Here is a 13,866-nt window from a genome sequence, read left to right as displayed (position 1 = left end):
AGAATTGTTCCCTGAGAGTTTTTTTTTTCGTGTCAGGAGCAACCGGAGTTGCTTCTGGAGTGAGAGAATTGGCCGTCTGCAAGGACGTTGCCCAGGGGACGCCCGGATGTTTTGATGTTTTTACCATCCTTGTGGGAGGCTTCTCTCATGTCCCCGCATGGAGCTGGAGCTGATAGAGGGAGCTCATCCACACTCTCCCCAGGTGGGATTCGAACCTGGCAGCTTTCAGGTCAGCAACCCAACCTTCAAGTCACTTAGTCCACTACGCCATCTGGGGGCTCCTTCCCTGAGAGTGAAATCTCAATATATATATATACTAGCTGTGCCCGGCCACGCGTTGCTGTGGCAAAGTGGTGGTGGTATCGGTTAAAACTTGTTGTGGAATTTTTATTTGACGTTATTTGTATTTTTTAAATTAATTTTATTGTCACTTATCTTTTTTATTTATTATATTTTATTATTTTGTTGTATTATTTTTAGTCATTTTGTTATAGTATTTTATTGTATTAATTATTTTAGTGTTTTTTATAATTTTTTATTGTATTATTTGTATTTATTTTTTATCATTATTTTATTAACACTGGGCTGAGTGGGTTGCTAGGAGACCAAGTGGGTGGAGCTTAGCCTTGTAACTGGCAGCAATTGGATAAAAACTATTATTCCTCTCCCTCTAATTAGGAATTTATTTTTCTTTTCTTTTTGTTGTATCAACCTAGAGGCATGGTTGTGATGTCAATTTTCAAGGTTGTGGGGTGTTTACTTTTGTTGTTTTGTCCGCTGCCGTGATGCCATCACTCTTTTATATATATAGATATTATCTTTCTTCACTGCCCTTATATCCCTTATCCCAGATTATATGGCAGTGGAGACATATAATCCAGTTCAAAGCAGATAACCTGGGATCAGATCCTGGAATATAAGGATAGTGTAGAAGGGTACATAGGGCGCACTTACACTGTAGAATGAATGCACTTCAAATGAGATTTGATTGGTTATATCAACGTATATGCAGACATATCACGAAATCTGTCTCACCCTGCGTCAGGGATGCCTCTGACCAGACCACACAGAGGACCAGGACAATCAGAGCTCAAGAGAATAAATGGACAAACATCTGACAACAGAAATGCAAGATACAAAAAGGCAGGATCAGAACACTTCTGTCTCAAGCAGCGTTACATCACTTATGTCAAGATGGCTATTGGAGCTTCAAAATAAGATCTGAACAAGCAATCGATAACTGTTTTGGGGAGAATGATACTAGATTTTGACACAATAGGGGAATACTAAACAAGAGGGAATTAAGGACTGGAGGCAAACATTTCAAGTAACTTTTTTCCTTTTGGATTATAATTGGTTGAATTTTACCTATACAGCTCCTGAGTTTTTTTTTAAAACCAGATGTAACAGTGCAGACTGAGATTTCTTGAGAGGTTCTGTCAATGGCATCACAAGGGGGTGTGGACTGCCCCTGATAACACCATCAGAGAAGGTGACACCAAAATAACTATCTTTCCCAGAGTGGACACTCCCTCCAAGCCCTCCATCTGTTCCAGAAGGGAAGAGCAACCAATGAGATGTGGATCTTTCCCCTCCCCTCCCCTCCCCTCCCTCCCTTTCCCCACAGACAGCCAAAACTTTCTCAGCTATGGTGTCTTTTGATCCTTCAGTTTCTCAAGTCACTCCTGACACTGAAAAAAAAACTCATGCAGCCTGTGGCACTGAACCAGTCACTGGCTCAATGCCATTGCATTTTTCAAATGAAAGTTTCCTGCTGTTCGGATGAAGGCACCCAGGTACAAGAGCATTTCCTTTTCTTGCTGCTACTGGAGTTTACATTTTACTTTCTTCAGTCTCGGTCCCAACCTGACCCAGAAGAGAATGGTCTTTGTCTATACTGAGACCCCTCCAGACCAACTGATCAACAACAAAAATACAATACATGCTAAATACCTGAAATTGTCCACCCATCAGAGGATAGTAACCTATCTTGCCAAGAAAATTGTCTTGGGATTGTCCTAGCTCAGAAATGACTTGAAATCATGCAACAATAACAACACAATAGTTTTTAATTGTGTGATTTAATTGTGTGATTCTTATACATTCACTTTCCTTTCTTCTCCTATACACAGTCAGTCCCAGAGTTAAAAACATCCACCTCATAGTTAAGAAAAGGGCTGAGACAATAGTAAGAAAAGTTATCCCTAGGAAGGGAAATTCACTCCTGAAAAAGTTATCATGGGGGAAAGATGTCTTAACTGAGGCTTTATCACCTATCTTTGTTTCACATCATGCCATATTCTTCAAAATCCAATTATCACAGGGACAGAAAATGAGGTGAAATCTTCTGAACAGGAGCACAGACAGCAAAACCAACACCACAGGGGTGTTAACCCTTCCCTATTCTATCCAAAACTAAAGAATATATATTTGTGGCCAGAGTTACATTTTAAAAATGTACCTGTTCCAACTTACACACAAATTCAACTTAATAACAAACCTACAGAACCTATCTTGTTTGTAACTTGGGGACTCTCTCTCTCTCTCTCTCCACACACACACACACACACACACATATATAAAAAGGTAAAGGTTTTCTCCTGACATTAAATCTAGTCGTGTCCGACTCTGGGCGTTGATGTCGAAGAGCCGGCGTTGTCCGTAGACACCTCCAAGGTCATGTGGCCGACGTGACTGCATGGAGCACCGTTACCTTCCCACAAGAGTGGTACCTATTGATCTACCCACATTTGCATGTTTTCAAAAATTCTGCAGCTTAGCGGTTTAACCCGCTGCATCATCGCGGCCTCTTGCCCATACGTATACACACACATAATCTTTTGCCTGATGAAGAAGACAGTGTGCTTTGAAAGTTTGCCTGAAGCATTTTGGGAATTTTGGCTGGCCAATAAAACCCCCTCTTTTGTGGGTTTTAGATACATGCTCACCCCCAAGGTGTTCACCACAAGGTTACATAGAAATTGTAACAAAGATAAAGTTGTACAATATTGTAATCGCTCTGTGCTGAACCATCACAAAGCAAAGGTGTCACTATCTCAACCAACCAAGTGGACAGTTATATAATGTAATGAAAAAAAAGTGCTCTCTTTATAATTTGGGGTGGGGGGGGTGGGGTGGGGTGTTACTGTTGCTGCCTGAATAGAAGTCCTTCATTATAAAAAATTGTGTTAGAACACCAACACTTCCAGCAATGGAAAAGAAATCCTTGGGGTGCATCTATGCTGTAGAATGAATCCACTTTAATTGCCTTGGTTCAATGCTAGGGAATCCTGGGACAAGGTTTTGAAGCTTCTCTGCCAAAGAAGGCTGGTGCCTCACCAAACTACAAATCCCAGGATTCCATAACATTGAGCTATGGCCATTAAATTAGAATGATTGTCCCTCAAAGAGGAGCTCCATGTAAAGCTCCTGAAGCACCTTCTCCTTTGGCTTGGGCTCAGAACTAAGATGACTGTATGACATGAATCTAATACACATTCTGCCAAAAAAAAAGTGAGCATTAGATTTGAGTCAATACACTATGTATTTTGTAGATGTGTGTGTTTCATATCAGTATGTGTTTTTAGTGATGTCATAACCAGGCTTGAGCTACGAGGAGTGGCGGGTAAGAAATATTATTAATATCTATCTATATATATAAATGTAATGTCGTTTTTCCCATGGAGTAAAAAACAAAACCAATGAACCAAATCACACCAAATTTGGTCACAAAAGACATAGTCATCCAATCTATGTCTTTCAATAATAAAAATCTAGAAATATAAAGACCAAATAACAGAAAGGCCCCAAAAACACAAAATTGCTTAACACGCATGCGCAGAGGTTCCCCAGGAACTGAAACAACTACATTACCCAGAGGACCTTGCAGCTGTGCATGGAACCTAACGCCAATGGCACTTTTAAAAGATGTTACCGTGGTGGGCGGGGCTTGCAGCTGGCAACCATTGAGAGCCACACACCCTTTCCCCCTCATCCTCAAGCCCGGCGCATGGAGAAGACCAGGTAGAGAGAGAGCCAGTTGTCAGGGCTGTTCTTCTCGGAGAGAATTCCCTCCCTCCTCACTCACACAGGAACACACAGACCTCCAATTAGAAAGCAGGAGGGGAGGATGAGGAAGAGTCATTGTCCCCCTGGCTGTCAGTCAGAAGGGTAGGCCCTGCCCCTTTTAGTGCCCCACTCACCATGTCATAGCAACCCCCTTGGCCACAATGGAGCCCGGGGGATAGGCAGGGTTCACTTAGGCCTCTTCCGCACTGCCTATAAAATATAGCTTATCTGATTTGAATTGGATTATATGGCAGTGTAGACTCATATATAACCCAATTTAACCCAGAATGCCAAGGCACATAATCCACAGTATCTGCTTTGAACTGGGTTATCTTGAGCCCACACTGCCATATAATCCAGTTCAAAGCAGATAACATAAGATTATAGCTATCATATATAATAATTACTGTGGTATAATAATACAGAACAATCTAATCTCCAAAATCAGGACAGCAAATTAAGAACAACACTCTGAAAACGGGAATTCCAGAAAGGAAACAGCCAGAACCAGCTAACACCTCCCAACAAAAGATTCCCCCAGAGAGGTAGCAGCCAGGCTTTGAAGCTGCAAGGCCATTCAATACTAATCAAAGTGACTAACTGCAGCATTCATATTTGCCTCCAAAAGACAAGCGTTCTTTCTCCCACCCTGGACATTATTCCACAGGTATGAAAACCCCACTTGCCTGGCAGCTTCCTACTAAGGGGGATCCTCTGTAGACCATCTTGAATAGCACTTAACAGCCTTACAGCTTCAAAGCCAGACTACTTCCTAACCAGAGGGATACTAACCACCAGACTATGCCACAGCAATGCATGGCCGGGCACAACTAGTATTATTATAGAATGAATTCTATGAAGATGGAGAAGCTGTGGGGAGCCCTCTCGGCCTGGTCATAGCGAATTTCTACATGGAACACTTTGAGAAACAAGCCCTGGAAACAACATCCAAAAAGCCCACTATATGGTTCAGATATTTGGAACCATGGAGAAGAAGAACTAAACAAATTCTTGGACCACCTCAACAACATCCACCCAATCATCCAATTCACCATGGAAAAAAGAAAATGAAGGAAAACTATCCATTTTTAGATGTCCTAGTCATCCGCAAACCCAATCAACAACTGGGCCACACACACTGGCAGAAATCTACATAAAATCTCCAACCATCACCTAGGTCAAAAAAGAAGCACAATTAAAGCCCTGGCAGATTGTGCAAAAAGAATCTGCAAACTCCACCTCCTCCAAAGGGAACTGAACCACCTAAATTGGGCTCTACAGGCCAATAGATACACCACCACAGACATCGGTAGACCTGCAAGAACAAGAACAAGCCACAAGAGCAAAGACAAAGACCTATCCAGAGGAAAAGTGTTCTTACCATACATCAAGGGAACCACTGACCGCATAGGGAAGCTGATCAAGAAACTCATCCTACAAATTAAACACAACTAATAACTAAAGAAAATCCAACAAATGCCAAGTTCGGCAAAGGACAAGAGGGATCATCTCACCTCTGTAGGAGCCTACCGTATACCATGCAACTGTGGACAAGTCTACATAAGGACCACCAAATGCAACAGCATTGCCCAAACACGAATCAAGGAACATGAAAGGCACTGCAGGCTAACTCAACCAGAGAAGTCAGCCAGAGCAGAGCGCTTGATAACTAACCTGAACACAGCATACTATTTGAGAACACAGAAATGCTGGACCACTCTAACAACTATCATGCCAGACTACACAGAGAAGCCACCGAAATCCAGAAACATGTGTACAATTTCAACAGAAAGGAGGAAACCTTAAAAATGAACAAAATCTGGATACCAGTATTTTTTTTAAAACAAAACTCTAAAATCAGGACAAAAAATAAAAATTCCAGACAGGAAACAATCAGGGCCAGCTAACACTTTCTAACAAAGGATTCCCTCAGGCAGGAAGCAGCCAGGCTTTGAAGCTGGAAGGCTTTTCAATGCTAAGCAAAATGGCCAATTGCAACAGTCACACCTGCTTCAAACAGGCTAGAGTTCTTTCTCCCACTCTGGACATTCCACAGATATATAAACCCCACTTGCCTAGTTTCCAACAGACCTCACAACCTGAGGATGCCTGCCATAGATGAAGGTGAAACATTAGGAGGGAATGCTTCTGGAACATGGCCATACATCCCGGAAGATTCACAGCCACCCTGTTATTGTTGTTGTTATATTACACAGGAGCCCCAGTGGCGAAGTGTGTTAAAGCACTGAAGCTGCTGAACTTGCAGACCGAAAGGTCTCAGGTTCAAATCCTGGGAGCGGAGTGAGTGCCTGCTGTTAGCTCCAGCTTCTGCCAACCTAGCAGTTCGAAAACATTAAAATCTGAGTAGATCAATAGGTACCGCTCCGGCGGGAAGGTAACGGCACTCCATGCAGTCATGCTGTCCACATGACCTTGGAGGTGTCTATGGACAACGCCGGCTCTTTGGCTTAGAAATGGAGATGAGCACCAACTCCCAGAGTCAGACACGACTGGACTTAATGTCAGGGGAAAACCTTTACCTTTTATATTACACTACTTAATAAAATTTGGAAAAAAAATTCTGTTCCTGGTTTGAAAGTGTTCTTTCCTGTTTAATTGTACAGCCTTTACTTTGACCATAGTTGTTATACTACAGAAAATCTGTTTTTTGTGGCTGCAACAAACTACTGTTTATGTGTTGTGAACGACTTTTATGACCGGAATCACTGGAGTGGTTTTCGGGCTATATGGCTGTTTTCTAGCAGCATTTTTGCCTGAAATTTTGGCTGGAATCTTCAGAGGACATTCCACAGGTATAATTCTCCGCTTGCTTGACTACTATCAGATCCTCTGAAGATGCCGGCCACAAATGCAAGTGAAATGTCAGGAGAAAATGCTGCTAGAACACGACTATACAGCCTGGAAACAACACAACACTCGTATGTTGAATTGGTTGAGCCTGGATGAGACATTCGTTGAAAAACTAGAGCAAAATGTGTTGCAGGATGTCCCTCCTGCTCGAACAAAGTTTTTGCAGTCCAATCATCTTAATGAGACCTCACAATGTCTGAGGATGTCTGCCAAAGTTATGGGTGAAACGTCAGGAGTGAATGATTCTGGCACATGGCCATACAGCCCAGAAAGCTTACAACCAAGAAAGCCATTGAGGAGCTAAAACCTCCCAACAAAGGATTCCCCCAAGCAGGAAGCAGCCAGACTTTGAAGCTGCAAGACTTCAATGCTAATCAAGGTGATTAATTGCAACATTCGCACATGCCTCCACAAGAACAAGAGTTCTTTCTCCCACTCTGGACATTCCAGATATATAAAATCCCACTTGCCTGGCTTCCAACAGACCTCATTACTTCTAGGGATGCCTGCCATAGATGTGGGCGAAACGTCAGGAGAGAATGCGCCTGGAATGTAGCCAATGACCATACAGCCCGGGAAACTGACAGCAACCCAACTTTTCCCATGTTTGAACCAATGAGGAAATGACATGTATAACCTAGGAACACCAATCCTGTTACATAGTGTTGTGACGGCTATTCTCCTCGCCTCCCTGGGCAGTCCTGGGCCCTTCTTGTCCCCTTAGAGGGGTCTTTGGCTGCCCTCCGCCCTCCTTGCCCGCCAAGGGACTCACACTTCAGCCAGCGGGCCCCGGCGTGGGTGTCCTTGCCCTGGATGAGCCGCTTCTGGGCGTTGCGGCGGCAGATGTACCAGGCCATCCAGAGGATCTGGAGCAGCATGAGGGTGATGAGATAGGCGAAGACGGCGGCCTTGGAAGCGCCCACCGCGTGCACCGCCCAGGCCAGCATCACCAGCAGCCCCGCCAGGAAGAGGTGCAGCCCGTACTGGCTGCTCAGCGTCTCCGCGTTCTTCTGCGGGTAGCCGCTTTTGGGCCGCGACGGCGGCGGTTTGGGGATCTCGGCCGTCCCTTCCAGCTCCCATCCCTCCGTCGGGGCGGGCGAGCTCTTCTTGGAGAGGCCCATGCCCCAACCAGCGTGCGGGGAACTCTCTCCGTCCCGAAGCCTTTGGCCTCCCGCCTCACGTCGGAAAACTCTCCCCAAACGGACTCCTTGGGAGTCTACACCGGGGGGCTTATAAGCGGCGGGGAAAATGATGTCACTCGCACGGCGTCGGGTTTCCACTCCCGTTTCCCGAAGTCACTGCGATTGGCACGCCTTGTGCAGGAAGTAGCCCTCGGGGTTGGCATGCCAGGAGTCTCTATAGGACCAAGGCAAGCCCCCCAGGCCACAGGCAGAGAGGCTTTTCTGTCGAAAGCCCAGCACGCCTCCAGCTTGTCCATCAAACTGGACCTTAACGCAATCAATACACCATTGAATCAATGCACGTTGGAGACTGCTTGTAACTGCGGTGACTCAGGACTTCCTATCTTAAGGTAAGGTAAAGGTTTTCCCCTGATGTTAAGTCCAGTCCTGACCGACTCTGTGGGTTGGTGCTCATCTCCATTTCTAAGCCAAAGAGCCAGCGTTTTCCGTAGACACCTCCAAGGTCATGTAGCCGGCATGACTGCATGGAGCGCCATTACCTTCCCGCCAGAGCGATACCTATTGATCTACTCACATTTGCATGTTTTCGAACTGCTAGGTTTGCAGGAGCTGGGGCTAACAGCGGGCAATCGTTCCGCCCCCAGGATTTGAACCTGGGACCTTTCGGTCTGCAAGTTCAGCAGCTCAGCGCTTTAACACACTGTACCACCACCAGGGGCCCTTCCCTTCTTAAAGGTCTTGTCAAATTACAACTCACCTCTACAGGAGTCTACCGGATACCATGCAGCTGTGGCCAAGTCTACATAGGGACCACCAAACGCAGCGCCCAAACACAAGTCAAAGAACATGAAAGGCACTGCAGACTCACTCAACCAGAGAAATCAGCCATAGCAGAGCACTTCATGAAGCAACCTGGACACAGTATATTATTTGAGAACACAGAAATGCTTGACCACTCCAACAACTGTCATGTCAGACTACACAGAGAAGCCATTGAAATTCACAAGCATGTGGACAATGTGTTGTCGAAGGTTTTCATGGCCGGGATCACAGTCTTTTGGGCTGTGTGGCCATGTTCCAGAAGTATTTTCTCCTGATATTTCGCCCACATCTATGGCGGGCATCCTCAGAGGTTGTGAGGCATGGAGAAACTAGGCAAGGAAGGTAAATATATATTTGTGGAGAGTCCAGTGTAACAAGAGTCCATTGTCAGTTGGAAGCCAGCATTAATGTTGCAGTTAATCACCCTAATTAGCATTGGAAAGGTTTGTCTCTTGCCTGGGGGGCATCCTTTGTTCAGAGTCATTAGCCATCCCTGGGGCTCCTCTGCCCTTCAACAGAAAAGAGGAAACCATGAAAATGAACAAAATCTGGCTTCCAGTATTAAAAAACTCAAAAATCAGAACAGTAAATAAGAAGCAACACTCTGAGACGTGGGAACTAGGGGCAGCTAACAAAGGATGCCCCCAGGCAGAAAGTAGCAAGTAGCTGAAGCCATTCAATGCAAATTAGGGTGATTAACTGCAACATTCACGCTAGCCTCCAACTGACAAGAGTTCTTCCCTCACCCTGGACATTCCACAGATATATATAAACCTTCCTTGCAGAGTTCATATCTCACAACCTCTGAGGGTGCCTGCCATAGATGTGGGCGAAACGTCAGGAGAGAATACTTCTAGAACGTGGCCATACAGCCCGGAAAACATACAACAACCCTTATGGGAATCATTTGTTGGCCAGGTGGAATAGCAGTGAATAGCCTTGCAGCCTCAAAGCCTGGCCGTTTTCTGGAGTAGCTGGAGTAGCACCCTCAATCAAAGAGCCACTTTGAAGCCTGGCTACTTCCTTTGTAGGGGAATCATTGTTTGGCCAGCTTGAATTGCACTGAATAGTCTTGCAGCTTAAAAGCCTGGCCGCTTTCTACATAGGGCATCCTTGCTAGGCCAGGTTGAATGGGACAGAGTAGCCTTGTGGCTTCAAAGCCTGGAGCTTTTACATCTAGAGGAAATCTTGGTTGGCCAGGTTGAATAGCACTGAATAGCCTTGCTGCTTTCAAGCCTGGCCGCTTTCTATCTTGCGGAATCTTTGACTGGCCAGTTTGAATAGCAATGAATAGTCTCGGTGTGGCAGGTATGAATGCTGCAGTTAGCCACCTTGATTATATTTAATGGCCTTGCAGCTTCAAAGCCTGGCTGCTTCCTGCCTGGGGGAATCCTTTGTTGGGAAGTGTTAGCTGGTCCTGATTGTTTCCTTTCTGGAATTCCCAATTTCACTGCTTTCAGAGTGTTGCTCTTTATTTACTGTCCTGGTTTTAGAGATTATATTGTTCTGTATTATTATACCATAGTAATTATTACATATTATATTTATAATCCTATATTATCTGTTTAGAACTGGATTATATGAGGTCCCTTCTACACAGCTGTATAAAATCCACACTGAACTGGATTATATGGCAGTATGGATTCAAAATAATCCAGTTCAAAGCAGATACTGTGGATTATCTGCCTTGGCATTCTGGGTAATATAGCTGTGTGGGAGGGCCTTGAGTCTACACTGCCATATAATCCAGTTCAAATTGGATAATCTGTATTTTATAGGCAGTGTGGATGAGGCCTAAGTACACTCTGCCTCTGCCCTGGGCACCATTTTGGCTGAGGGAGGTGCTAGGATATGAAGGGAGTAGGGCCTAAAGGCACGGGGGGAGGGAGCTAGAGGCCTTAGAGCAGGGCCGGCAGGAGAAAATTTTAAACATTAAGCGGGGGGTGAAAATTGCACCCCCCCCCCGCGCTGCGGGAGGTGTGGCCATGCATCGCAGGAGGCGGGGCATGGCCAGACCTGGCCCCACCTCCCGCACCCTGGCCCCGCCTCTCACGCAGCGTGAGAGGCGGGGCCAGGGCGCGCAGGCCGGGCGCACGGTCCCAGGGGCGCCGTGGAGGCCAGCCGGGCAAGGGCGCGCGGGGCGGGAGGCGGGCCCCCGTCTAGGCGGAGCCTTGCCTCCCGCCCCGCGCCCCCTTGCCTTTTTTTCCAGGTGGCCAGACTGAAGTGGAGGTTCCTCCAGGCCGCAATCGCGGCCTGGAGGAACCTCCGCTGCAGTCTGGCTACCTGGAAAAGGCCAGATGGGCGAGGGTGAGCTGCGTGAGAGGCGGGGCCAGGGTGCATGGGGCGGGAGGCGGGGCTCCGCCTCCCACCCCGCGCGCCCTTGCCCGGCTGGCCTCCACGGCGCCCCTGGGACCGTGCGCCCGAAGCGGGCGCTTCAGTGGCCTCCGCATTGGGCCGGCCCTGCCTCAGAGCCTACCTTTCTAACTGGCAGTTAGTGGGAGAAAGGCTCTTCCTCAGCCTCTGTAATTCGGACTATTTTTCTAGGGTTTTTTTATTGAAAGACATAGCTTGGATGACTTATGTCATTTCTGGCCAAATTTGATGTGATTGGGGTCAGTGGTTTTGCTGTTTACTCCATAATAAAGTGCCACATTACATTTATATATATATAGATTGAGCATGTGAAGCGTATTCAAGGAAGGTGCCCAGGCCTGGCGAAAGAGCCCCCTGCCCATCTCAGCTAGGAAGCAAGTCCTTGAAGCCAAGAAGAACTCTCTTTCAAAGGCAAGATGCATCAAACTACTCTATCAACCGCCATGTCAGACTACACAGAAAAGTGTGTAGCCCCACTTGCCTAGTTTCCAACATACCTCATTAACAGACTTCACAACCTCTGAGGATGCCTGTCATAGATGTGGGCAAAACATCAAGAGGGAATGCTTCTGGAACATGGCCGTACAGCCTGGAAAACTCACAGCAACTCAGTGATTCCGGCCATGAAATCCTTCAACAACACATTGATTCCAAATTATCTGCTTTATATATGGCCCCTTCCACACATCTGTATAAAATCCACATTGAACTGGCTTATATGGCAGTGTGGACTCAGGCCCCTTCGACACTGCTGTGTAAAATCCCACATTATCTGCTTTGAACTGGACTATATGTCAGTGTGGACTCAGATAACCCAGCTCAAAGCAGATTGATATTCTGCATTCTATGGCCCCTTCTACACAAATGTATAAAATCCACATTCTCTGCTTTGAACTAGATTATCTGGCAGTATAGACTCAGGTCCCTTCTCAGGATCTGGTCTCAGGTTTTCTATTTATCCCAAATTATCTGGCAGTGCAGACTCATATAATCTAGTTTAAAGCAGAAAACCTGGGATGAGATCCTGGGATATAGGGCCTGTCTGGAAGGGCCCTCGGATAATCCAGTTCAAAGCAGGTAATGTGGATTATCTGCTTTGATATTCTGGATTATATGGCAGTATAGAGGGCCTTACATCAGGCATGAGCAAACTCCAGCCCTCCAAGTGTTTTGGACTTCAACTCCCAGAAATTCCAGTTAGCTTACCAGGTGTTGGGAATTGTGGGAGTTGAAGTCCAAAGCACCTGGAGGGCTGAAGTTTGCCCATACATGGTCTACACGCTGCCAGATAGCATTATGTAACACATTTTTTGTTCCTGGGTTATACAGTGTTCCCTCACTATTTCGCGGTTCGCTTTCGCGGATTTGCTGTTTTGCGGTTTTTCAATAAACTCTAAAAGAATATTATAAATAATAAAAAATTACAATTTATAGCCTAAGGAAGCGAGAAAGGAGAAGCCGAAGGGAGAGAAAAGGACACCCAAGTGGCAACAGGAGGAGAAGGCGGCGATTTATCAGCACACGATTGGTTGATAAAGACTTAAAATAGTGTATAACTACTAAAATAATGTATAAATATTAAAATAAATATAGTATCCCCACTTCGCGGATTTTCACTTATTGCGGGTGGTCCATGATAAGTGAGGGAACACAGTAAATGTCCCTTCCTAATTGGTTCTATCATAAAAACATAGGGAAAGGTTATTAAATTGCCAAAACTATTGTTTTTGAGGGATATCCTGCAGTACAAATTGTCAAAACTTTTATTTTTGTGGGATATCCTTCAGTGCATTTTGCTATGGTTTTTCAAGGAATATCTGCTAGAATCCCCACCAATTCATATTTTGTGGCAGCCATAAAAACCAAGTTTCTGGAGTATAACAACAACTTTCAAAGTAAGTACTGCACAATTATACAGGAAATAACACTTTCAAACCAGGAACAAGAAATTATTTCTAATGTTGTTACGTAGTGCTATCTTTTAAAGGCAAGGTGCCTCAAGCTAATTTGCCCAAGCAGTGTCAACATTAAACATTAGAGGTCAGGGCTGTCAAACTCATTTCCACCGAGGGCTGCCTCAAGCTTATGGTTGCCTTCAAAGGGCCCTTGAATCCATGGATAGAGAATCCATGGATACAGAGGGCCATCTAAAAAATTTTTTTACATAGTTGTTTTGCTCTTCTGGTTTTTTTTACCCAATTTGAGTCCCTGGATGTTATTGACTGACAACTCCCATCATTTTTTATTATCCACCATGCAGACTGGGGCATCATTGGAATGGCAAACCAACAGTCTTTGTGGCTCTGAGGTTGGGGGAAAGTAAAAGGACATTTTTAAAGTCAGACACCTCATTTCCATAAGCCTTGTATCTGATTCCAACCCTACTCTCCCCCCAAAAACAGAACAAACTGCAGCATCCAGATGTTACTGTCTCCCAACTCCCATCAGTTCTAATCATGATGCCTCATGATGAGAAATCCAGGAGCTGTAACCCAACATCTGGAGGGCTACATAAAATGACTTGGCTGGACAGATTTGGCCCACAGATCTTGAGTTCGATACATATGTTATAGCGATAATAAAGGATATT

General features: G+C 45.4%; 1 protein-coding gene across 2 annotated transcripts in view; it reads right to left on the bottom strand.

Moving 5' to 3' along the window:
• Positions 1-8,211, bottom strand: part of otop1 (otopetrin 1) — a 39,039-nt gene extending 30,828 nt beyond the window's left edge. The window contains exon 1 of one of the 2 annotated variants that reach the window (XM_003224153.4): positions 7,712-8,211. In XM_003224153.4, the coding sequence (XP_003224201.2) occupies positions 7,712-8,060 (349 nt within the window). In that variant the 5' untranslated portion in view covers positions 8,061-8,211. The remainder of the gene's footprint in view (positions 1-7,711) is intronic. The other variant, XM_016995578.2, reaches the window with a different exon arrangement.
• Positions 8,212-13,866: the final 5,655 nt, after the last annotated feature.

The sequence above is a fragment of the Anolis carolinensis genome, chromosome 5, assembly GCF_035594765.1.
Source record: "Anolis carolinensis isolate JA03-04 chromosome 5, rAnoCar3.1.pri, whole genome shotgun sequence".
NCBI lineage: Eukaryota > Metazoa > Chordata > Lepidosauria > Squamata > Dactyloidae > Anolis > Anolis carolinensis.
Note: the sequence above shows the minus strand (reverse complement) of the source record. Positions and strands in the feature narration are given on the sequence as shown.